Source organism: Anser cygnoides, chromosome 1, assembly GCF_040182565.1.
Source record: "Anser cygnoides isolate HZ-2024a breed goose chromosome 1, Taihu_goose_T2T_genome, whole genome shotgun sequence".
In the NCBI taxonomy this organism is placed as follows: Eukaryota; Metazoa; Chordata; class Aves; order Anseriformes; family Anatidae; genus Anser; species Anser cygnoides.
The window spans coordinates 143010787-143035971 of NC_089873.1; the positions used below are offsets into that span (position 1 = coordinate 143010787).

At 43.9% G+C, this 25185-nt stretch overlaps 1 protein-coding gene and 1 long non-coding RNA gene across 5 annotated transcripts in view; one reads left to right on the forward strand and one right to left on the reverse strand.

The window, feature by feature from the left end:
- The window catches only part of NPAS2 (neuronal PAS domain protein 2), a 99132-nt gene extending 74138 nt beyond the window's left edge, over positions 1-24994 (forward strand). For 2 of the 4 annotated variants that reach the window (XM_066984227.1, XM_066984250.1), the window contains 14 exons: positions 1427-1545; positions 3187-3269; positions 3974-4080; positions 5314-5461; positions 6105-6186; positions 6874-7015; positions 7737-7843; positions 8018-8110; positions 13412-13558; positions 19567-19761; positions 20278-20462; positions 21429-21521; positions 22757-22943; positions 24416-24994. In XM_066984227.1, coding sequence (XP_066840328.1) covers positions 1427-1545; positions 3187-3269; positions 3974-4080; positions 5314-5461; positions 6105-6186; positions 6874-7015; positions 7737-7843; positions 8018-8110; positions 13412-13558; positions 19567-19761; positions 20278-20462; positions 21429-21521; positions 22757-22943; positions 24416-24667 — 1940 coding nt within the window. In that variant the 3' untranslated portion in view covers positions 24668-24994. The other 2 variants (XM_066984235.1, XM_066984243.1) reach the window with 2 other exon arrangements.
- Positions 22810-24532, reverse strand: LOC136787130 (uncharacterized). Its single transcript, XR_010826811.1, has 3 exons — positions 24396-24532; positions 24207-24256; positions 22810-22937 (listed from the first exon to the last, which is right to left on the reverse strand). It is a non-coding gene; the product is annotated as an uncharacterized lncRNA (long non-coding RNA).
- Positions 24995-25185: the final 191 nt, after the last annotated feature.

The following is a 25185-nucleotide window of genomic DNA, read 5'->3' on the forward strand; positions in this document are numbered from 1 at the left end:
GCCCCTTCTTGGTGCAAAGTATTGTGCACACAGTGGTCTAAGCCACTTAATCACAGTTGTGAATTCTCCTCAGAGCACTCATTTTTCTGTCTCATTCTTATCCTTGATATCAGCTAGGTATTGTTACGCTAAGGTTTTTAATAGGTTTCTGGGTACCAAAAGCACATGGGATAGGTAAATCGAAACTTCTTCGATCTCTACAATTTATGCCAGTGAACTAAAGCCCAATGCAGAAGCACCCCAGAATAAAATTTGCTAGTGAACTCCTCCCCAGACAGATACAAAACTCTTCATTTTCACAGGAACTGACATGCTTATCCTTGCTTTGCCCTATGCAGAAGAAACAAACTGTAAAAAACTTCATAAAATTGATTATAGGGGTCTAATGTTGAGGAAAGATAGTTCCGTGGTAGCATTAATCACCATTAGCATTAGATTAACCACTGCTAGTGACATCTGGCTACTGGATGGGACTCTCTCTGCCTCCAAAGGAGACAGTCAGCTGGGCAAGTCCAGTTCCTACTGCAGTTTAACACAGTTTTCTTTCAGTCCTGTGCGAGTGGGATTATCATCTCTAAACAGCTCAGATTTGGATGAATAATTTGCATTGTCATTTTAACGTGGGATTATGGACAAGCTTAAGGCAACGCATTCTTTTGGCAACACATCTTTATGGCAGGACGTACTAGCAGGCCCTCAAAGCGACACAAGAGCCAAGCAATTACAAAAGACAGATGAAAACCATACATAAAAACTGCAGCCACACTGCACCCAGTCTTTCCTTCTGGCTAGTGTTTCAGGAGACAGCAGGCCATGTGCAGACCCATGAGAGATGGCAGCTAGTGCCATACACCGGATGCTCTTTGCTCTTCTTCAGCACAAGCAGAAATCGAGCTCACTGGGGACAGTTACTAAACGTAGACCAGGAGCACACGTTTTGGCAGCTACAAATCACAGACAGGCTCTGCTAGCTCGATGAAGCCTTGCTGGCTTTGGTCCTCAGTGTTTTGCCACTGATGGCTTGAAGAACTGCCTCCAGCCTCTTCCCTCGCCAATCTTTTTTTCACTGCCTCACGGAAGGAGCACGCTAGGCATGCTGCAGCATATATTTGTATTGTGAGCGGTGAAAAAGAGCAATTGGATGCGTGGGGTTTCTTTCCAGAAAGCTGGTTTATGCTCTGTAATAAGGTTTGGCCTTATTTTTATCAGGATTAACCTCTAAGATTTGTACGTGGAGTTAAGCTCTGATGCCTTTCTGCCTAACATGACTGACTTGGATTTAAATATATGCATATCAGCTTTAAAAGCTTCTAGAGCACTTTATGTGAATAAAATTAGTATTAGTACGTTTCAAGTGTGCAAAGCATGCAGGGAGAGCAAATCTCATACAAGGCATGACTCCGGGTCCCGCTTTTTCCCTGCCTAGTGCCTAACTCCACCTGCAATGGCTTCGATGATGCTGTCCCGAGGGCTTACCGAACATCACCAGGAAAGCAGATCTGCTTCGTCGCTACCGTTCGTTTGGCAACGCCTCAGTTTTTAAAGGTAAGAGCATGTCCCGGGTCCCACTCACTCCGGAAGTTCTCGAAACACTTTCAGACTGGGTGACGCTCAAAAATCTTAATTTAGCTAACTGAATGGATTACAGATATCACATTTCATGCACAGAAACCCAGTGAAGAGGATTAGCAGGGTGAGTCGGGATCTGCAGAAGTGGTGTCACTCCTGCCCCCCTTGCACTGGAAACCCGAACCCTGGTTGCACGAGGAACAGCGATGTCACTTTGCAGATAGCTTGTGCATCTTCTGCTCCTGTGATGGGACAGCATACAGACGGCTACCTATGCTTTCATTTGTGCCCCTTGGTGTCTTCAGGTGACTGCTCCTAGTTTTCTTCCTCCCAAACCTGGGTAGTAAAAAGTTGCTTCTGGAAAAAAAAAAAAAAAAAAAGGATAGACGATGTAACCTTGTGCCTGACACCGTGGTTCCCTAATTAACAAATATGAGCTACTGCATCAGGTGTCCCATCCCCAGGGGTTAAGAGATTAAAAAGCACAGCTGAGACACAGACTGGATGAAATCACTGCCCTTTGGCCTGGCTCCATTACTGCACGGGGCCATCGTGGGGCACTCCTGACTGATTCACAGCCCCAACAGGCACGCAGGGTCCGTTCTGCGGTACGTGAGGACACCTCCCATTAATCTTAACCATAGTAGTCACGCTAGAAGCAGAGGTTGGAGTCAGAGTTATCTGGGAACACAGGAAGCAAATTCCCCCACGTGGGGTAACTAGCATCTCAAAGCAAACATGACAACAAGCGAGCCACTGCGAGGGAGACAGCAGCTGCTGAACCACCGGGGGAAGGTTTTAACTGCCAGGAAATCCTAAACACAGATCTCTCCAGTTCACCTGGATGAGTCACGTAATGCCTGGTCTCGGCTTTGTCCTCTCAAGTGAAGGCAGAAATATGTATCTGACTGGCTAAGCATGGCAGAATCAGCATTTTGGTTTCACGTAGTGATGTTTGCACGTTGCACCTGAGCAACCACTGACTTGTAGAGTATATTCTTGGCATCAGCATGGATTTAGGTGTAAAATGGAGAAGGAAAAGGAGGAATTTAAGGTACGCATGAAGTCTTTCGCCACTGTGCAGCCAGCACTTGAGAAACACGGGGAAATGGGAAACATGGACACCTCCAAATCCTGAGCACTGATGCTGGCAAGTCCCGGGCCAGGGGTCTGCAGGCTCACTCTAGGCAGCTAGAGGAGCAGGAATTGAGCCTTGAAGATGCCTGTCTGACCACAGAGGGATTGCAGGGCACCTTCACTCACTGTCTCACCCCCTACTTTCACACTTGAATTTATGAAGAACCCAGGCCTTGTTTCCTCCTCAGAAATGGGGGACAGATCAGAGGCAATAGGCAGAGGGAGCTTGAGGGGAGAGGCAAAGGCATTGGGTATGCTGGACAGGGTGGGAGGAATTGGGGTCAGATGTGACCCTGATGAGGGGAAAGGGACCGATGACACAGGAAGAGATGCAATAGATTGCTCTTTGTAATTAGCAGGAAATGTATGAATCCTCTGTTTTATCTCCTTATGTACTGTGTATTTATTGCTAACAAAAGCTAGATGAAGTAGAAAGGTGAAACTGCACCTCTCAGTAAGTCAGTTTTCTTCACCACACAGGAGATGTGCATCGTGGAAGAACCTTTAGAGGAATTCACGTCAAGACACAGTCTGGAATGGAAATTTTTATTCCTGGATCACAGGTTGGTGACAAGAAAAGCACTCTTGATTGTGTTTTGTGCTTGTTTACTGCTATTTTCATAAGTGCAATTCTCTCAAATGGTGTTATGTTTCACATCTAAATCACATGAACAGGAGGACTACCACTGAAGTTCCTACAAAAGCTGATGTTTACTATTCTACCTTGCATTTATTTTTATCCGTCTTCTAAAAGAAAGCTATACTGCTTCTCAGGCAGAATTTGTGATTACCTTGTTCTTGTTTGTTTTAAAAATATCAATGGACTGAAACCTGTCCCAGAGCAAAAACAACTCCTTATTATACAGCTGTGGAAATCGTTCTTTCAAACTCCAGCCCATGACTGCGTGTGCAGTTCCCACTGAGTTACAACTCCTTTGCCGCAGGTTTTCACGTGAAGGCCCCATAGAAACAGAGCTGCTTTCCACCAGCATCTTTTCCTTGAAAAGAAGGGTTTATCACAGGTTTTGTGCTGGGAGGAAGGTGCCCACAGGCACTGTTGTGCTGGTACGGGTCCCATATGCAAGGCAAACCCCAGCCGGGTATTCCAGGCACAACAGGGCAAAGTCAGGATCACGTCCCCTGGCAGCTGGGACTATATGCCTATGAGTGAGAGTAGATCTGGGCTTTTAGCATATCCATGTCAACATGCAGAGACACTGTTTGTTTCCTGGTTGTATGAATTCACTTATCTTGTGCCTAAATGCAGAGCACCGCCGATTATAGGATACTTGCCTTTTGAAGTGCTGGGTACTTCTGGCTATGACTATTACCATATAGATGACCTAGAGCTGCTCGCAAGGTGCCATGAACACCGTAAGTATTGCAGAACCCACATTTCCATTAATTAACCAGGATACCTCTTTTCAGTAAAATGTAGTTTCAGTTAAAATAGGTGTAAAACTCAGAAGGTGAGGTTCCAGCCTTTGCCTCACAGCCATATGCCTTAGTGTATTTATAGCATATCGGGTGCATCGCAGCTGATCAGCATCTGGGCCATATTCCTCCAGCTCTGAAACGAGCACTTTCACCTCCCCTATTCCCAGAAGTAGTCAGTGAGACTCACTGAATTGATAAAATATGCCAGATTTGACCCCTGCTCTATTAGTGAAGAATATGCAGGAATAGATCAAGCAATTTCTGAGGAGATTGCATTTTGTAAAATTCTTGCAGATTATTTACTGTAATGTTGCTCACCAAGTATTTGGCATTGACATTACCTGTGATTATTTAAAGATAGACTATTAAGATTTAATTGGAAAGCTCTCTCACTAAGTAAAGAAAATGAGGCAATCCTTTTTAAATATTTACTTATAGGCTTGACTGGAACATCTCAGTCTTACTGCCTCTGGGTGGCCTGAAAATATCTGGCCAAAATTAGTTTTTTATATGTTGACATTAAAATACAGAAAGGCTAAATATGTGCATCTTTGGGATCCCCTTGAAATCGCTGGAACAAAAAGCAGACATTAGTTTTGTCCTTGAGTCTTTGAAACTTATAATATACCACAGTTTACTGTACTTCAAATTCTTGTCAGTCTGGGAATTTTCTTTCAGTTTCAAATGATTTCTGTGTTTGCACAATGTTATCTCGTATACTCACTTCATTCTGCAGTCACTAAAATCCATCCATACGGAATACTCATCTTTTCAAGTATTTTTATCCTGTACTTTTCTGCTATAGATCTTCAGATGATCACTCTTAGAAATTAATCCCAGATGCCTCATTAAGCAGTATGTGAGCAGCACATAAACCAGGGAAAGATTTATGTTTAAGTTGTAGCAGACATTAATGCAATTGTGTCTAGCATTAAAGTTAATTGTACTGTTAAAGAATGTACTGTTCAAGTTGTCAGAAGAAGGCACCTACGGATCGTTATGATCGTCTCTATCCTAAGATTCACAGGCCCACACACTCAAAAGGTACTCGGGCTCTGATCTCCCTTGGGAACCAGTGGGGCCGTGGACACCTTTGTAACACTGTTCATATTTCATGTCCTTCTCACGCTGATAACCGTGTGACCAGCTGTGTGTACTCTGTCCTGACAGTGATGCAGTTTGGCAAGGGGAAGTCGTGTTGCTATCGGTTTCTGACCAAAGGACAGCAGTGGATCTGGCTCCAGACCCATTACTATATCACGTACCACCAGTGGAACTCCAAGCCAGAGTTCATTGTGTGCACACACATGGTGGTAAGGTATGGAAACTGTCATCAACCAGCGGGGATGTAAAGGGCAGTAAGACAAGGGCATCCTCATGACTGCAAACGTTTCCTCTTAGAAACGTGACGTGTCTTTTATGCTACAGAAATGAAGCCTAAACTCTCTGAAGGAAATCTGCATTGTAGAAAAATACTCTGACTAAGCCTTGCTCTATTCTATGCGTCATTTATTGACCACAAGTTTAGGGGGAGAGTAACTATTGCATTTTTCCATCTTGTGCAAAAATAGGGAATAGACATCTCCCTCTACTATTCTGTTCCTTAAATCCTTGGTGTTTGTTTTTTTTTTTTTAGTTTTGTTTTGTTTTGTTTTATTCTGTTCTGTTTTTTTAAGAGATATGTGGAAGCTTTTCAGTGAAGTTGCAGAGTAGTTTTAGGATGTGAACTTGACCTCTACTCTTTAATACACTTCTTGATTTCAAAAAGATAGGTAGAGAAAGGAATTAAAATTAAACCATAGTCTCTCAAATGTTGTGCAGTTGCATCTGACGTGATTTTTTTAAGCTGTTCATTTAACCTGTAAAATTTCACAATATTTTTTTTCCTCTATTTGCTTGAAGTACATTTTGTGAAATATAACGGTACCGTGTTGATACATAGAATTATATTTTACATTCAGTTACGCAGATGTTCGGGTAGAGCGGAGACAGGAGATGGGCTTGGAAGAAGTGTCCTCAGAGGTTGTGTCCTCAGCACTAAAGGTACAATGAGACAAGTTTTTTTCATAAATACATGTAGTAATTGCAACTATTTCCTATGTTAACATCACTGAAAATTTCAGCATTGTCTTTCTGAGTGGATTCCCTAACAAGTTCAGAATTCATTGCTCACTTGAATAATTTTAAAATAAATTAGATAAGTTCATGAAAGGTTAAACCTGGAGATTACAGACAGCCTTAAATTAAGTGGAGTATGGGCAGGGGCAATGTGATATATCTTCATGTTTCCTTGGCAAAGTGCTACAGTTCTGAGATTCATCTGGACATGTTCTGACAGTCCATCTTGGCTACATCGAGGACATCTGCTGAGTTAAGAAAGAGAAGCTCCACACAGCTGAGTGTCTCACAGAGGTTGCAGTTGCTGTCAAGTCCAACTGTATGCAAAACACACATTCAGAAAAACATCTGAATGTGCAAAAGGACTCTGGCAGTAGCTTCCTATTTATTTCCACCTCAGTGAAAGTTCACTGGAAAGAGGATTAATTAGATGCTATTTGGAAGGGACATCGACACTTGTGCCCAAGTCTTCTGCTGGCCTACCTGGGATTAGTTCTGCTCAAGTAATTTTAGGCCGGCCAAAGAACTGGGTCTGCAAGTATTACTAGGTGCATTTCAAAATATTTTTACCCTGACAGGTGCAATAGCTATTCTCTTTTCTGCTTGTTTTAGGACAGTAGCTCCAGCTTGGATCCTGAACAGCACTTTAATGCACTTGATATTGGTGCCTCAATCCTCAGTGCTAGCCGGACACCCTCAGTATCATCCAGGAGCTCACCAAAATCTTCCCACACACCCAAGTCAGACCCAGCATGTGAGTGGCATTCCTGGGTTACTGCGGTATTTTGCATTTAGCCAAGTTACAGAATACGTGTCTATATACCACGGCTGCAAATTAACATGAGGTACTGATATGTGTTTGTCAGTGGCAATGAGGTGCATCATCTACAATGGTAATGTACGAGATGGAAGGGTCTAGTTTGACCATCCATACACTGGAAAATGGGTAGCAGAACTAGCCATGAGACCAGCTGTTTAGATCTGTTATGAAAATAAAGACTTCTATATTCCGATTTGAGGGTGTCAGTATGAGCAATGAGAGGCCCCTCCTGACTTACCTGAATAATAGCAGCCTAAGGGTGGTAGCTCTTCTGGCCAAGATTAAGGATGTTCCAGCCATGACTTGAGCACACCTTATGCACTCTTTCTGCTCCCTGATCTGGAAGAAAAGCCAATGAGCTAACCAAAATTTACAGTTATTTGGTCCATGCAAGGGAGTTCCAGCTGCTCTAGAACAGCTCTTGGGTCCTTTTGCTCTGCCCATTGGAATCATGATCTATCCCTTTGACTTTTATCTTTGCCCAGACCCTCCTTATCAGTTTAATTTTGCTCCCATTGAAGCCAACAAGAACAGCCTCAACTCCATCTGGAATTCAGCCAGGCCGTAATCATTTCTAGCCAGGTCTCACTGTAATCCTGAATTCCAATGGCGATGATTTGCAGTTTGTGAGAACTCACCCACACTTTTCTTGCAGCTACACCAACAAAGCTGACTGCAGAGGCTAGCACCCCCTTGCAAAGGACACCCAGCACGCAGCAGGACTTATCAGCACACAGACTCAGCCAACCTACCGCTCTGCAGGTAACTCCCAAGAGCCACAGGAACAGGCAGAAGGTATAAGGCATGTGCCACGTAAGCAGTTTAGCAAATCAAAATGACTTGCACAAAAGCCAAGGCATTAGAAGAAACCTAGAATTTAAAGGAGACAAACTTACAAATAAAGTTTTGTTTTGTTTTGCTTTGTTTTTAACCTAGGCTTCTTTGCCTTCTCAGCCTTCATGTGAGCTTCTTCCACAGCAGTTGCTGCCTCAAGCAACTTTGCAAAGTCAGCCTGCACCACTGGCACAGGTTAGTTGGGGGTTCGGAAGCGGAATAGGTCACTTGCTTCTCTCCTGGTGTTTTCTCCCTTCATCTAGTAAATGAATTAATTATGAGACTCCAGGTCTTTTGGGGTTTTTAGGTTATTTCTTTAGTAGATAAAATCCCCAAATCCACCAGCTCTCAAACTCCTAAAATGTTGTAGGAAAGTAATCTGAATTGTACACTTGTGTGTTTAAATATTTTTTTGCATACAGACATTCACAGCAGAAGCCCAGGTGTGAGTAGGTTCAAGTGCACACACACATCTACTTCACAGGAGGACAGAAAACAGAGATGGAAAATCAGCTTTCAACTTTGCTTCTACAGAATCAGGTCCCTTCAAAATCAAGGCTACAATGAGAATTAAGAGCAAAAACTAACAAAGACACTCCTAAAACACCCATTTGGCTTTGCTGAAGCACAGCTAGCCAGCAGCAAAAGGCACACAAGTTCCACAACACCTATTCTGTGGGTGTGCTAGCAACAACGAGGATGTCGCTAGAGACAAAATCCTCCACTGAAATCTGTGAACCCACATCTCAAGTGTGGGTGATGGCCCAAAAAGCCAGTGTTTCATTTGCAGTGGATTTTGAAGGAGTAAATTTGAGTACCGTGTTCTCATCTCATTGTTTCTGCCCTGTGGTCATGTTGTGATGAATATCTATCTCATCATCCTCTGATTTTAGAAATGACAGAGTCCTGGACCTAAGCTGCTTCTACCTCTTGTACACTGTACTCCCTTGCAAGATCTCAGAGTTTCTTCCTGTAGCATATAAAACATAAAAAATCCTGAGGATCTCTGCTTTTAAATAACAAATTCTCATTTATCTTTTGTGCTTAATATTCTTTTCACGACTCCACACTGGCATGCAGTGAAGAAACAGCATATCAATTACCTGCTCTGAGCAGTCATTTTCTTTTACAGATATTCCTCTCCTTTATTCATTAATGCATTTCCAAACATCAATTAGTTTATTTATTATAAACCTGTGCATGTTCTGCTTGACTCTCTTCTATTTCCCTCCCTTCTCTACCAAAGCTCTTTCTGGAGAGATGCTTTCCAGTTGTTTACCAAAAACCCCGCCGCCCCACCCCTTCCCAATAAAACACTTGCTGGTGCTCCAGCTCCGTTTCTTCCCAGTGCCGTTCAGTTGCATGGCCAATCCCCCAGCAACCCTCTTCTTGACCAGCAGCAAAGCTCGGTCACTCAGCAGTGACTTGGAGAAGCTCAAGCTGGAGCTCCCCTTCTTGTGAAGCAGGAAAACAGCACCACAAACCCACATCCTGCAGCCCCGTGGGAAGGGCACGCTGGTGCAGGAAAAGCCACAGAAGCTGCTGCCCACTGGCTTTTTTGCTCCCCACCCTCAGGTGAAGGTCTCACCAGACACACACATGCTTGAGCCTGTGGACCTTCAGGGCCCCAGCACGCTGATGAGGGTCCTTGTGACAAACATCCCAGCCCAGGGCAGCAGCATCTGCAGTGAGCAGCCAGTGCTCGCTTCGGGCTCCATCTGCTTGAACTTTGGTTTTGTTTCAAGCAAATGCTGTGTGGGTTTTGTCTCCGCCAAAATACAGTTTTAGACCCTGACCTGGCTATCTGAACGAACCCTAAAGCACAGTTCTAGGTGCTGCCTGAATGTAAATGGTTTGCTTTAAACCAAGTGCTCCCTATTAGAATATTTGTTTGTTTGTCTGCCTCATTGTAATAAATTAAAATCCCCTACAACACAGCGGATGTTGATGACTGAATAATAATCAGCACTAATAATTCTGTTTGGGATTGCGCAGGTGTTATTCGGAAAACAACAACCACGAACAAGTTGTTCAGTGAGCTGCAAAACTAATGAAACCTGGTTTCCCAGGGACTGGCGTGGCAGGAGGGGAATGAGCGGGTCCCTCTCGCCGCTGCTCAGCTGGAGCTTTCATGGCATTACGGCAACCTGGTGCTCTTGAGGCTCTCGCAACTCTCTTGCATGTCTCTAGCACCGGCCAGAAGGATCGGAAGCTGGAAGGCAGAAGGAAATGAAAGGTTGATTTCTTTAGGAAACCGAGCTAAAAAATAAATAGGGTCTCTTGCCTTTACCCAGCTACCTATTTTCTTGAAACTTGTAGGAACAGAATGTCTTCGAGGTGCCCAACTCCCCTGTTCATCACATCTCTGATGGGGACCGTGCCGAGTGCTCACACCCAACATGTGCCGGTCCCACTCCCTGGACTGCATGAAAAACTCATTTTTTATTTTTATTTTTAAGAGAGCAGACTAAAATTACTGCTTTGTTATTATTATTTTCCCTGAACTAACAAACCTTGATTAAACTGGCGATCCTCTGCAATTATAGATATCTCACCAGTTGAGTCTTTCCAGTTTGTACCTGGGAAGCTGGGAGAGCTATAACATGCAGTTTTCTGAGGATCCCACAGAAGTTTGTAAATACCTTAGTGAGACAAATATCAACCTCATCTGATGTTAATGGCAGACTTAAAGCTGTGCAGTGTTTTCTGTGGAACATTTTGAGTCGAGCTCTTTTAATGCATTATACAATTACAGATTTCTTCCTTAATTGGTAAAACAGTTAATGATCTTGAGATAAATACTCTCTTGTGCAGGTCAGTTGCTGTTGCTGTCTCATTGTACAAAAGCAATAGAAGCTTTGTAATCACAGGGGTCACTGCTAGAGTTATCAAGAAACTTTGGTTTCAGAGAGGAAAAGGGAAAAAAGTAAAAGAGAGTTCCTCATCCTCTTCCTTAGCAACTCTCATTCCAGTAGACCATACAATTGTTGTTGCTGTCAAGCGTATTAATACGAAAGGAACATGAAGAAGAAAACAAAAAGACAATACTAGGTTATATACTGAATATTCAGTATACATATTCAATACTGAATATGCTAAATATAAGAAGGTGATGAAAAAAAAACATGGACTAATGATCTAAAATCAACAGCAATACATTTTTGTGTGCAATATTGAAAAGCAAACTCATATTTAAAACTAAGTCTTGGACATGGAAATCATTTCTTATTGAAGTACAAAATTATTATAAAATTTTCAGCTATAAAATTTCTTACGTTCATTAATTGAGGAAAACCAGGTTCCTTTCCCAAGGTCTCTTCAGGGACTTCACATGTTAATGAGAAGTTTGCCATCAGCAAGCCAGGCAGTCAAAATGAAGCTTTTGGCTAAAATTTTTTAAATTCCTTTCTGATAAAGACTCTTTTAGTGACTTCAGAGTAGACCTCAGTAACAGAGTTAATACAGAGAGAATTAGGTTCCAAGACCTGGCTTTCTGAAATGTCCTTCTGTACAGACCCACATTGAAGCAGGACATGGCTGCATTTAACCTAGTCAAGCCACTGCTACATTGCATTATTCCACTCCTAAGACCAGGGTGCCCAGGTCTCTTCTGAAACACGGAACGGGGCTCGAGCAAGCAGAGCAGGCAGCCCCTTGGAGTCACTTACCTCCGTTCCCAAACATCAGAGGTTCCCACTCATCCATTACTCAGGTTAATGCTTTCTGCATGGAATAGAGAAAGAGCAAGAACCAGCTCCGAGCTCTCCCCTTTAACACCAATTAGAAGCAACACCAACTTCCCACCGGGGGCTTTGACTCTGCTCTGGGAGAGGATGGGGCTGCAGGTGACAGTGCTGCTGACAACAGTGCCAGAGGCAACGTGCTCACGTTATCTCCTTGGGTAGACCATGCAAGCTGCGAGCACTCGCAGATGTCTTTCCCACCAAAGTGGGCTCTGGGGGCCTCCAGAGCATCGGCATGTGACACCTTAGCCCCCCTCTCCCCTAACCAGTGCTGGCAACCAGCCTCCCCTCAAAGTGGCCACACGAGGAAACTCTTTGGAGGGTGACCTCCTGAGCTGGGCTGGAAAGACACCTTCCAGCCGTGTAAATATAAATAAACCCACTGAAGTTCTCTTCCTTTCTCACCTAAAGGACATTTACACAGAGATTTCAGCTGTTTGCTGGAGGGAACGCGAAGGTACTTTCACGTATTTAGATGTTGCAAAGCAAGCGCTTAGCTGATACAAATCTGACCTGTCATATTTAGATTTCTCTAAGTACCCAGAAATTTCATTCATCTGTACAGTGTTGCTAGCACCAGAGCGCTCCTTTTTTCCCTTCTTGTTACCATTTTTGTTTTCCTATTAAAAAAGTGAAAGCCAGAAATGGTGTAAGCAAGTGCCACTCCATTAAGCAGGAAGGCTCCAGCAGCTTGCATCATTTCACCCCCCAGAACAGAGCCACGAAAATAACCACAGGAACAATGCGCCATCTTCAAGTCATGCAAGTCATAGCAAAATGTTTTCTTTTATTTATTTTTTTGCCTGGATGTTCCCAGAACTGCATGTTTCCAGAGGCATCTTGGATGCCCTGATTACCGAAATGCTCACAGAACTTCTTTGAAGTATTACACCATGCTTTTTTCTCGGTGTGTTTTTTTTACTTTTGGAATATGAGATCATGCAAAGCAGTGATTCCAAAGCCAATTAAAGTAATAATTAACTTTGGTGGACTTTGAATCATGGCTGTAAATACCAAATAAAGCTAGGAATTTGTTGCCATGCTAGTCCCCTCCATGCTTATGGAGTGATTCTGCTTTGTGCGAGGCATTGTTGCTACTGGAGGTTGCACTTTCTTCTTGACCCTTATTAGCGATCTCCATTTTGTATTATTATTTAGAATAGCCTTTCTCCCACTGAGCTGGGCTATTTATTTTTTTGTCACGTATAAAAATAACTTAATGAGTATTTCTTGTACCCTGGCCACTACTCAGATGCAGAAATGTAGAAAATATTTACTGTGGTCAGCTGTTGCGTGATCACGTAGTAAGTAATCAGCAGAATAAACCATTGCAGCACTGCTATTTTTGTGAGGAAAAAGGAAAGTGTTGGTAAAACACATTTGGAATATGCAGCTCTGCCATGCTAAGGGCTCCAAACTACACGCTAATAATAATAATGCTCTCATTTGCCGCCGAGTTAAGATGCTCTTGATATTTTAAAGCAGCATGCTCTCAAAAACAGGCATTCTGATAATTCTCTAAAAGAACAGGGTCAGTTGTAAGAAGATCACTATAACTGAGGCAATTTAATATATGTGTGTAAAATTGGAAATAGAAAAGATTTATCTCTGCCTAGACGTTACTATATTACAAACACGTACTTTATTCCTTTCACTGTGCTTTACAATCAAGAAACCAATAACTTCTTTCAAAATAATGTCATACTGAGGCCCGTTTCTATTATAAAGACTGATTTTTTCCCCTTTTTTTCAGTTCTCAGCGCAGTTTAGCATGTTCCAGACCATCAAAGACCAGCTAGAGCAGCGAACGCGGATCCTGCAGGCTAACATCCGCTGGCAGCAGGAGGAGCTCCAGAAGATACAGGAGCAGCTCTGCCTGGTCCAGGACTCCAGCGTGCAGGTGGGTTACTGCTGGGAGGGGCAGAGCATCCTCTCCTGAAGCACTTGATAGGGCTGGCATCTTAAAATTAGCTCCAGGGTCCAGAACATGAGAAATCTGGCTCATCTGACTGGGTATTTTGCCCTCTGGAAGCCTCTTGAGTAGCCTACATCAAGATTAAGAGCTTTTTGCAAGAAGAAAAGGAAGAAATATCTCAGCCTTATGGGGGTGAGAAGATTTTGGGTCATTTACAGAAGTATTTTAATGCTTTATCTACCGAGTCTTCAGAATGAGCAGCTGTAATGGAACAGTGTTCACATTTGGACTCAGCACTGATTATGTCTCTCCAGTTCATTAGCTTCCATCCATTCACTGCATGCTTCGTGGGGGCATTGCTGATGCTCAGTATCACGTCTGTCCAGCTCTCCCTTAGCCAACAGCTCTCCTTCAGGCACTCTCCAAGTGCTCATCTCTTTTAGATCATTCGCTCCCTGTTTTCCTGGCCTAGACACTGAGCACAGGAGATGAATTCCCTTGTCATGTTTATAAAAAAAAAAAAAAAACTCTGCTCAAACCTCTGTTCATTTGTTTACACCTGGGAGGCATCTGAATTTGTTCTTCACAGGACCAGCTCAAGCCTTTAGGGTGAAGCAGCCTGAGGCTGCTGTTCTTATGTCTTTGATACCTTCTACACAGAGCTAGTACAGTACCTGCCTTGTACTGCCCCGATGTCTACCGCACCCCATGAGTAACAGTGAGTGCAATTTAGCACATCTCAGGTTTCATTTAATGACAAATGGAGAAATCATCCAGTTTTATGGAAGTTTTCTAAAAGCTGGGTGATTACTGCTCTGTTCCTCATAATGTAACTATAAATACTGGGTTAAATGACCCTTGCCAGAAATGTTGCACTGGGGACCCACTGTGAGCATTGTACTAACAAGATTTTTTAGAAGACAAGCTCTGTCACATAAATGAGTATCTCAAAGAACATTTTAAGCACAGGATGAAAACCTGGGACCTGCTGAGGCCAGTGGGAATTTTGTTCCCAACTTGCACAGAAACAGAATCTCACCCATCATCGACATCTGTGAACACACAGTTCACATATTAAAACAAATTTGGATTGTACGTTTAGGCAATTAAGGGATCGGTGAAGCCAAATTTGAAACTTTTCCACCCAAGTTGCTCCATACGCACTGCTATAGGACAGCACAGCAGTAGCGGGTCCCAAAACCAGGACTCCCTGTTCCTGGTACCATATAAACATATAGGTAGACCAGGTTTAATTTCAGTGTATTTCTTCTACTGGTTCTGCATTGACTCTGAATAACGGGAAGGGAAAGTCTGCAATTAACTGCCCTTCAGTTCAGAATCATGGTATGTGTCTGAAAGCTATTATTGTTATTATGAATATCAAGAGACGTGATATTCTCACTTCCTGTCCTTTTAATTGGGCAAAAGCCATTACTCTCTCCCGGTGAAGTCTTCAACATTCAGATACACTGATCCCCCCAACCCCCCCCCCCTTTTTTTTTTAAATACTTCAGGCAAAAATAGAAAGTCAGAGCACATTCTTATATGCGGGAAAGGGATTTTATTTTTATATAGTCATCTTCCATACGCATTAATAACCCAAAGACCATGGGACAGATCCTCAGCTGTGCTCACGGGGAGCCCAAGCAGAGAGAAGAGGCCCAGTGGGTAAATGGTAGGCCCTGTACTGCCTACCCCCTACTGCTTTGTAGCTCTGAGATTTGGATCATTTGGATCATTATTTGGGTGATCTGCTCCCCCACAAGGACTGTGCCAGGTTGGACCAAGGAGAACATATTTTCAGAGCACCGCAAGATCTCTGATGTCAGTACTGACCATTTCCCTGCAAATGCAGCACTGAGAGGCAGGGGGGCTGGAGGGCAGCTCGGAAATGTGGGGGCTGCCTATCAGCCTGAGGGGGCAAAGCTGGATGGGGAGGATCACTGTCTGTCATCCAAGTGCCTTTCAGCCCCCCCAGAACAATCACACGAGACAGTGAGCTGTAAGAAGTCACGCTGACTTGGAGTGGGGACTTTTCCTTCTCCCGCTTTCTCTAAATTTAAAAAAAAAAAAAAAAAAAAATAGAAAAGAAAAAAAGAAAAAAGGAAAAAAAAAAAAAAGAAAACCAGAAATTACTGTGCCATTACAGGGAAGGAGTGAGACCAGGAATTAGCTTTGTCTTACTTGGCTAGAGGCAATTTGAAATAAAGCCTCACATTTTCACATGTAGCACTTTTGTGACTCACAAGAGGTTAGGAGTAAACTGTTAAATCAGAAATCTAACCGCATGCTTTGCTGAACAGATTTCATCATTCAAGGAGCTAGATGTCTGCAGACATCGATCTGTGTCTATTATCAAGGCTACAAAGCATACTGGCAAACAGAAGAGCCTTACTATTGAGTGAATTTCTGGTCCTTTTAATATTCCGCGTAGAGAATGGGGCTGTGCAGGTTGTAAGCATGGGGGAGTGCCGTGTGCTGGCTGCAAAGGGGGAAGCATTCTATCATTTTCCCTCGTTAGCTCATTTATTAGCATATCTTCCCCCCCCCCCCCCCCCCCCGGCTCCCTCCCTTCCACACAGAAGTGTACAGGTAGCTCTGTGGAGAATTGAGCCCCATTTCCATTTCCTTCAGAGGTCTTCAAAACTGTAGTGCAGCAGTCCACCAAGAAACGCTTTCCCAACTGGACAGATGTTGAGCAGTCGTCTGCATTTGTCACTATTTCCAAGAGCCTTGCGTGATGAAAGACCAAACTAGCAGGAGGGCTGTGGGCCCTGAAGAAGAGTGTTCAAAACCCCATTAAATCTCTGGTACTGCTTTTCCTGACAAACGAAAGCATTAAGGGCGGCAGCAGCAAGAGTAACCTCAGAAGTCTGAAGGATGCCGTGTCTGTGCCAGATTTGAACAGTCTGGCTAATGAATTGCGGATGGAGAGGAAAGCAGAAAGAAGAGCTGAGCCTGACCAGCTTGCAAGAACTGCAAATGAGACCGTGCATTGCCACCCATGATTCACAAACCAGTCTCCCTTCGAAGTCCGTGAACCTCAGATTCCCAGTGCTGGTATTTTACATAAGGAGTCTTCCCTTCTCTAACGATGAGCCTGAAGGTTATCACCACCTGATTACCCAAGGAGCAGGAAGAGTCAAAGAGCTGTCTCCCCCACAATGTCTTGCCAATGCGATTCACCCATTAGCTTCAGGGACCGTCTATCTCGGGATGAGGGGGCAGCCGTGTCAGAGGGTCCCTTCCCTCCCTCACAGCTTTGCTGTGTATCTTAACAATCTGGCCAATTAAAAAATATTTATAAGATGCTTCGCTGGCCTTGCAGTCCACAAAATCAGCTGTGAGACGTGTCGTTATCGGCAGCACAGTTAGGGGGCTGCTAATTTGTCTGCTTGGATTTGCTCAGACTGAGAAAGATTTTTTTCTTTATTATGGGGTTTCTGTTGCTATTTAAAGCTGCAACATTTTTGTGCTTCAGAGGAATTCAGGCAGTCACAAAAGAGACACATAATGAAAAAGCACTGTTTTGTACAAATGAAGTACATTCTTGCTTTCAGGCTTACTTGCAGGTAGCAACTCCCCACTTCGATCCTCTCTTAGGTTAACTCTTTTCTTGATTAGGCATCTTGAGTCTTCCAGTTCTGTGGGGACATGGGTTAAATGGCACCACTGCTTCCTGCCCTGAGCTTGTTTTTCCCCGACATTTGTGTTCTGACAGTAATAATGCCGCTTTGGCCATTATAACGCAAGGGAGAGCGTCCCTAGATATGAAACGCACGTAGGTCTCTCAGGGTATGAACACATAAATAAAAGAAATTGGTTTACTGTGATAAACTTGGTTGTAAATTTATAGCATGCTAGCTGCCAACCATTAGCCGTGCGCTTTCCTACCCAGTGGCACACACTGGTAATTGCAAAGTAGGTTGCTCTGCTTTCTTTCAAGAATAAGCTACTTGGCCTTTGCTTCAAAGTAAGGCATGCACACAGGCAGCTCCCTGCAGAGTAAGTCATTTGCTGCAAGTCCCCACCCTGCCCAACATTTGCATTGATGGATATTGAGTTTGCATTGGATGAACTTGGTATTTTGCCAGCACTGTGTGCCTTGTACAGGGAGGATGCTTAAGATATTGCTCCTTATGGTCTTACTTCATGCTGATCTTCCAGAAACAGTGGGCTCACATCCCACATGACATTTTTGAAGCACACCACTTGCTTTACCTGTTCTGAATGTTACATTAAACATTTCATATCAATGGAGACCAATTTCATTGCTAGAGCTAATCAGGTTCATTTACCGAACATGTTCAAAACTTAGCTTCTATATAGAGAAAATAAGCAAGAAAATGAATTTTCATAACTTCTGCCTTTGATTTATTCATAATAAGACCTATTTACTTGGCAGAAGTTGCAAGACCATCTGTCTTTCTGAAATGTAATGGCTCCAAACTCTGTGAGCACTGTTTTTAAAAGAAAACACTCAGAGCTAGTTTCAGACCTACTGCAAGCAGACACAACTCTGTTACTTGACCCATTTATTTCTATCAGACATCTTTGAGGTGTAGTTAGTCTACAGCACCTGAAACAAGACGTTGCTTTAGGTCCATTAACATTTTCATTAATTGCCCACCTCTCTCTGCTGATTAATGTAACTGATTAACATGAGCTTTGTCTGTAACTCAATTCTGAGTCAAGTCTTGGCACACAGAGATTCATTACAAATTTATCATAGTAAATTAAAAACTGTGTTTTAATAGCTAGATATATAAGCACAAATATGATGGATCAGCCCATACTTCTGTGGAGAAAAGCAATGCATTGTGCCGGTTCTTTAGAGAAAGGTGCAGGGTTTTATTCCAAGAGAAATTACAGGGGACGTGATAGTTTAGGGAATTGCTAATACAGCAATAAGTTGCGGAAAGGTGTACTAATTACTGGGTGTACCTCAGATGTACTGCTAGGCATGAGACTGATGGATGAGTAATGAAGAAAATAATTGTGATTCTGATTTCATTTAAGCCTTGAGTAGCTCCACTTAAAATAATGGAGTTCCACACTTGTAGAAGTGGTGTGAAATCAGAACCAGAGCCAAAAATGCCTTTAACTACCTGGGAAGTGTCGCTTTGTACAGTCCTTGGTGGCAAGAGGATAGGTTTGAAATATTGCAAAGATAGCTTGTAGCATTAATAATTAATAGTTTTAAAAGATGCCTTTTTTCTTTTGTATGGCTCTATTGAAAGAAATAGCCTCTAGAAAAGCAAAAATATTCCAAAGCCCTGCAACTTTTAAAGAAGAAAGACTCTTCTTGCAATGCAAGAATGGAGAGCGTATCATTTACAGAACACTAACAGAGGGGCTGCTGGCTCTTTTGCACAAGTCAAACGCAAGGCCTGATTAGGGAGAACACCAGGTGACAGCTACCTGACAGGAAATCAGATAAATGACAGTGACGGTCTGTTTACACATCTTCTCAATGATAAGGACACAGCCATTCAACACAGTCAACTCTGGCCTGGCTGTGGCCTCATTAAATACACTCAGTGACCCAACTGTATAGAAGGTGTTGAATTTTCCGAGACAAATTCAAAAGCAGCCTTGCCTGAAAGGCAGCCTGGTTTGTTGAAAAGAGAAATGAAAGGATTGAAAAGACATGGAGTTACTCCCAGCTCTCTGGTCGGGATGCCCCAGAACACGGTGAATGTACAGCGAACTGCTCTCACGAGGGCTCTGCCTGCCCCGTGGAGAGAGGGCTTTTACCTTCAGGACACATTTCACAAGTAATGAATGCATTTTCAGAAGAAGAAAGAAAGAAACCAGAGACAGCAGAACTGTTAACGTAGGAAAGAAATGTGATTTCCAATTAACAGTAAATGTGTGGTGAATTCCGAGCTGTGATGATTTTATTTTAGAACATATCTTTGGATTTAATTGTAACCTTCATTATCCGTGACAGCTGGGCTATGTCAATAAAACGTCCCCCTCTTCTTTTCCAGATGTTCCTACAGCAGCCGACGGTGTCCCTGAGCTTTAGCAATATTCAGCAGCCAGAGCCGCAGCAGCTACAGCAGAGGCCAGGGGTCATTTCTCAGCAGCAGCTTGTCCCCAGTCCTCAGCTCCCCGGGCAAATTGTATCTCCGCAAACACCGAACCAGCAAGTACTGAGAGAAGCAAGTGTGATATCGAGCCAGGTAATCACTTCTTTGACTAGAGGAGCATTTAATACGGAAAGAAGATGCTGAGCTGTTACTAAACAAGCTAGTGAAGTCATGTCAGTCCTGCAAATGTGCCTTTCCCTTTCCTTCCCTAGGAAAAAGTTTGGGTTCAGGTATTTGTAAATGAGACCTGTGAAAGCAAGTAGGCTTGGACAGGATTTTTGTCTTACTGCAGGCTTCTTGGCATTTCCAGTCTTTGCTCTTCCACCCACCTGTTGTGCCTCCCTTCTCAGAAAACCTAGCTCTTATTTCTGTTGCCTGGGCGTGTGGCGAATGTAGCGGCACCATTAGCTTCAGACCCCTCAGCCGTAGCGTTTAACCTCCCACACACCTGCATTAGCATGACTATTAAAACAAAAAGTGGATAAATAGGAAAAAAAAAAAAACAAAAAACACAGCTTTTCCTTTTGTAGGGTTCATTGCCATCACAGGGCTTTCACAGCGGGGCTAACCAGGCCTCACCCCAATCCGTCTCTCCCCGCTCTCTTGCAGGGCCCAAAGGCAGTGAGGAGCACGGAGCTGGCACCGGGTGGTGGCCGTCCTCTCCGCGCCTCGGCCCCACCGTTCGGCCCCGCCACGGCCCCTGCAGCCCCACCACCCCGCCGTGGCCCCGGCCCCGGCCCCGGCCCCGGCCCCGGCCCACCCGCCGCCGGCTGCAGCCACGACCAGCAGCTCAGGTAGGGCGGGACACGGGGGGGGCGCCCAGGTGGCCACCATCTTGGGCTGCCCTCAGTGGGTGGGTGAGGGACGGGGTGAGAAGGACAATGGCATCTGCACCAGCATCAGAAATGGTGTGGCCAGCAGGAGGAGGGAAGTGATTGTCCCTCTGTACTCGGCACTGGTGACACCGCACCTCGGGTGCTGTGTTCAGGGTTGGGCCCCCCGCTACCAGGAGGGCGTGGAGGTCCTGGAATGCATTGAGAGTAACAAAGCTGGTGAAGGGACTTACGAGGAGTGGCTGAGGGAGCTGGGGTTATTTAGTGTGGAGAAAAGGAGGGGAGAACTCATCGCTCTGGACAGCTACCTGAAGAGGTTGCAGCAATGAGGGTGCCGGTCTCTTTTCTCAGGAGACAAGTGACAGGACCTGGGGAAGCAGCATCAAGTTGCTCCAGGGGAGGTTTAGATTGGACATCGCGAAGAATTTCTTCATGGAAAGGGTGGTCAAGCTTTGGAGCAGGCTGTCCAGGGAGGTGGTGGAGTCACCATCCCTGGAGGCAGTTAAGAGATGTGTGGACATGGCACTAGGGGACATGGTCTAGCAATGAACTTGGTAGTTTAGGCGGATGGTTGGACCTTGAAGGTTTTTTCCAACCTACACGCTTCTTTGAACCAAAAAGATGACAGATACTCAGGCAATATGAGCCATTCCCACTGAAACCAGCAGGAGCAACAGAAATTTCCCTCTCCTGAAATCTAGCAGCTCAGAAGGACACCCAAGTGACCAGGACTGAAGGGCACGGCCCCAAACCTCCACCCAGCAGCGCCCAGGAGGCATCTGCTACAGCCCAGAGCTGAGGTTACATCCCCTAATGCTCAGTCTTGCGCTGTGCCTCCAAAAGCACCCTTTGTCAGTTTTCAAAATGTGGCATGTGTATGGTCCTTCTCTCACAGCAGTATCACTTTTTCTTTTTTCCATGTGCAAGACTGTTGCTCAGCCAACCTATTCAGCCAATGATGCCCGGGTCCTGTAATGCAAGACACCCTTCAGACCTCAGCATGGCTGGATCCCAGGCTAAGTATGTGACTTGTCAAAAACCCCAAAGTTGCTTTTGAGGGGAAATAGCGTTTTTTAGTAAGATGATGAAGTAGTTATAAATGCAGGAACGCGTTACTGGGCCGAGCCTGCCTTTTAGTGTCAGGGTCAGCCTCATCTTTTTTTTTTTTTTTTCTTTTCTTTTTTTTATCTCTGTCCTTAATTGTGAACTGCCAAAATGATAATGTTTGACCATCATTAAAGTGATTCTGTATGTTACCTCAGGAATGTAGGTATTCAGCACTTTTCTTTTCAAACATCACTGTTGCTGCTTAAGATTACCTTGAGTTAAAACCTCCAACTTAAAACATACCGATCTGCAGTTGAGATCTGCTTTTAAGCTTCTAAATAAAAAAAGGCCGGAATTTCAAAGATACACCTCCCGTTCACATATTTTGCCCGACTCACAGGACACTTTTTTTGGAGCTCGCATGCTTGTATAAGTACCCAAATCTTACCATTTCTGACCAACCCCTAATTTTGAACAGCTGTTTAACAAACACACACCACACTATGATCTCATCACCCTTTACAGGATAAACAGAATTAGGCTGGGTTGGCAGTAGCTTCCTTGTGGTTTTACCCACAGCCTTCCACAAAACAACAAATATTTGGGTTTTGCTGTGCAAAAGAGGACTAGCAACAGAGGCTGAGTATTTTGTTTCTGGCTCATCCCCCAGTCCAGAGGACTTCTAGAGACTTCTTCTGGTCCTACAATGTGGGTCACAGCTATGGGAACTGCTGACCATACTTGGCAATGTCTATGAGGAGCTTAAAAAGTAATCAACCCTAGCCATCCTGCAGATTACCATCCCCACAGGCAGTCGTATAGAAGCACAGGCAGCAGAACAGGGAACGTGTCTACTTCTCAGCTGCTGCAGTTCAGAACTCAGCTTATTAATACAAAATCAAAGGCCATGTGTTTTAATGAGCCTGGGATGTGAATCTGTGGCTGAAGAGAAGACATGCATAAACCAGAATCTGTAATGAATCTAAAATGTGGTCTGGGTTTTGAGGTGAGATGTATTCTGCCCTCCAAGTCCAGCTCATGTACGGTGTTAAGCCAATGCTGCTGGTTTTCATGCGTGCAGGTCTGATGCCCTGGAATCCTTTACTAAGAATTATTTATGAAGACTATTGACGCCCACCCCATATCCTAAGAGAAGGCCTTTGTTTCTACACGTTTGTTCTTGACTGTTTTACTTCTTTCTTCCACAGATACTCTCAAAACCAACAAATGTTTCAAAGTTTGGAAGTGCAGACTTCCAGCAGTGGCTCTCCAATCGTTCTGATGGGACAAACAGTGTTAAACCAAGGGTTTGCCACGACACCTCCTTCCCAGCCATCCTCTCTGCCACCTATGCAACTCCAGCACCAACAGCATCAGCAACAACGCTACCTGCAGGTAGGGAAGGACAAAGAGGACAATGTATAAAACATAGTCACAGAATTATAAGGCAAACGGGCTGTGCAAACGGGGCCTGCAAGCCTTGACAAGCTGTAAGTTTCAGCGGGAGCCTGATCATGGCAGAGATGGCCATTTCAGAGATAACTGAAATGTGCAAGACACTGATACGGTGTCGTGCACCCTTCCAGTATAGCAAGGGAGCAGTGAGAACAGTCAGAATATTTCAAAGGAAATTACTAATCCTGTACATTGGAAACATAATCAGATTATCCTGGATGTATTTAAAGTGTATTTCTAGATGGAGAAAATTGCTGCCTTTGGATTTATTCTGCACTCTTTATTAAGTACAAAATTTGCTTAGTTTACAAGTCAAAAGATGATTTTTAATTACCAGCACCAACATAAAATAAGATCGGGATCAGATACCCATATCCCTTCCATAAATTAGCGTATTTCCTCAACTCCACAAGGCAAAGAAGATGAATTGGAGCAGATCACCTGGAAGCACCAGGTGATTTAAAGATATAAAAATACTGATTTTTTTTTACCCAATTCAGCACACGTAAAGCTAAGGGAAAGGGGGGAAAGGAGGTGTCTATTAACTCAGAAGGAGCTGAACTGAGTCTATAAAACCTGATCACATCTCCACTGGAATCACTGAAAGAGAATCATCGGCTTCAAATGATCACACTGAAAAACGAAATCCTTATCATAGCTGAGAATTAATGAAAAAACATGGCAGACACCATTCCCAGGCGAGCATCTGCAAAATTCACATCGACTTCAACACTGCAATGTCGCACCCTACTGTAAACTCACAACAAGAAAGGGCTAGAAGGGGCCTCATGAGGTCCACTAGGATCCCCTGTGTTATTTCTGCTTCATTTCTGTCATCTAGCCTTGTCATTTCTGACATATTTGCTCAGCCTGTTCTTAAACAGGCTTTTCAGAATAACCCGCAAATCCTAGGCAGTGCATTCCTACTAGAAAACCTTTCTCAATGCCTAATTGTAATCTTCTTTGCTGCAATTTAAATCTGTTTCTTCTAGCATAGGTAGGCTAACCCCATGCCTAGCACACAGCCCCAGAGATAAAAGCCAGCAAAAAGTAATATTTTTAAGCACGCTGTACATTGAGGACGACGAGCTCTAACGTGAAAGAATCAAACAACACGGTGAATTTTATTTTATCTGTAGGTGCAAACACCAAGTTCTTTGCACAATGAGCAAACCGATTCTTTGCTCCTGCCACCTTACTCACCACAGCAAGGAAACACGGGGTATCATCAGGCACAGCAGCAGCAGCAGCAACTACCAAGAAGAAGCAATAGCTTATCAGAATCATCAAATTTACCACAGCCACTGCGATAGAGTCCCACCAGCACAATCAATGCACGATTAGCTTTAACCAATGGGCACATGGGGCAGGAGAGAATGACTCTGTACTTACCGTTTTGGCTTTTGCACAAGCCTTTCTTTCAGAGCTCTGTGACAGAAGGATGCCACAGGGCGCAGACTGCCGCACACAGCGCACGTAGGGCCCGCAGGATCCAGTTGGCGCTGTCTGGTGAGCACAGTACACACTGCACAGAGCGGAACGAAGAGGAGCACCGTCCTGTGCAAACTCCACCGTCACCGGCTGCACGGGAGGAGGAGTTCGAGCTCGGCGTGCCGCTCAGAAAGCTGTGTGGCAATTCCAAAAGACTGTTGACAGACACTTGAGGTACTTGGCCTTCACTGTTTCAGTTCTTCTTTTGTGTATGAAAAGCACTGCGTCAAAGGTCTATTGAGGAGAGAACAAGAGATTATTTTTATTATGATTATTGTTATTATTTTGCACAACTGCACAGAGGACAAAACCTAGGCACTTTCTGTAAAGAGAAGTTTGTTTCCTTATTCTTGTGGCCAAATTAGCACATCCAATGGAGAAGAAAGCCTGGTCATTGGTGAAGATGGTCTACAGCTCATAACTCTTGATTTAGAATCTGAAAAGTATTATGCAGCTTACCCTAACTGTTCTTCACAACTAAAAACAAAAAACAAAAAACACTGGACTGTTTTATACATACGAATTGTGATTGCAAAGAAGAACTCAACTTGTAAGCACAATCATGCAACTCTCCCATAATACACGATGGATCCTTCTTCAAGCTAAATAACTCACTCACTGCAAGTCTCTGAGAAATATGCACTGTGTTTTGGCCCACTGACTCGGGATGCTGCAGACTATTACATATCTC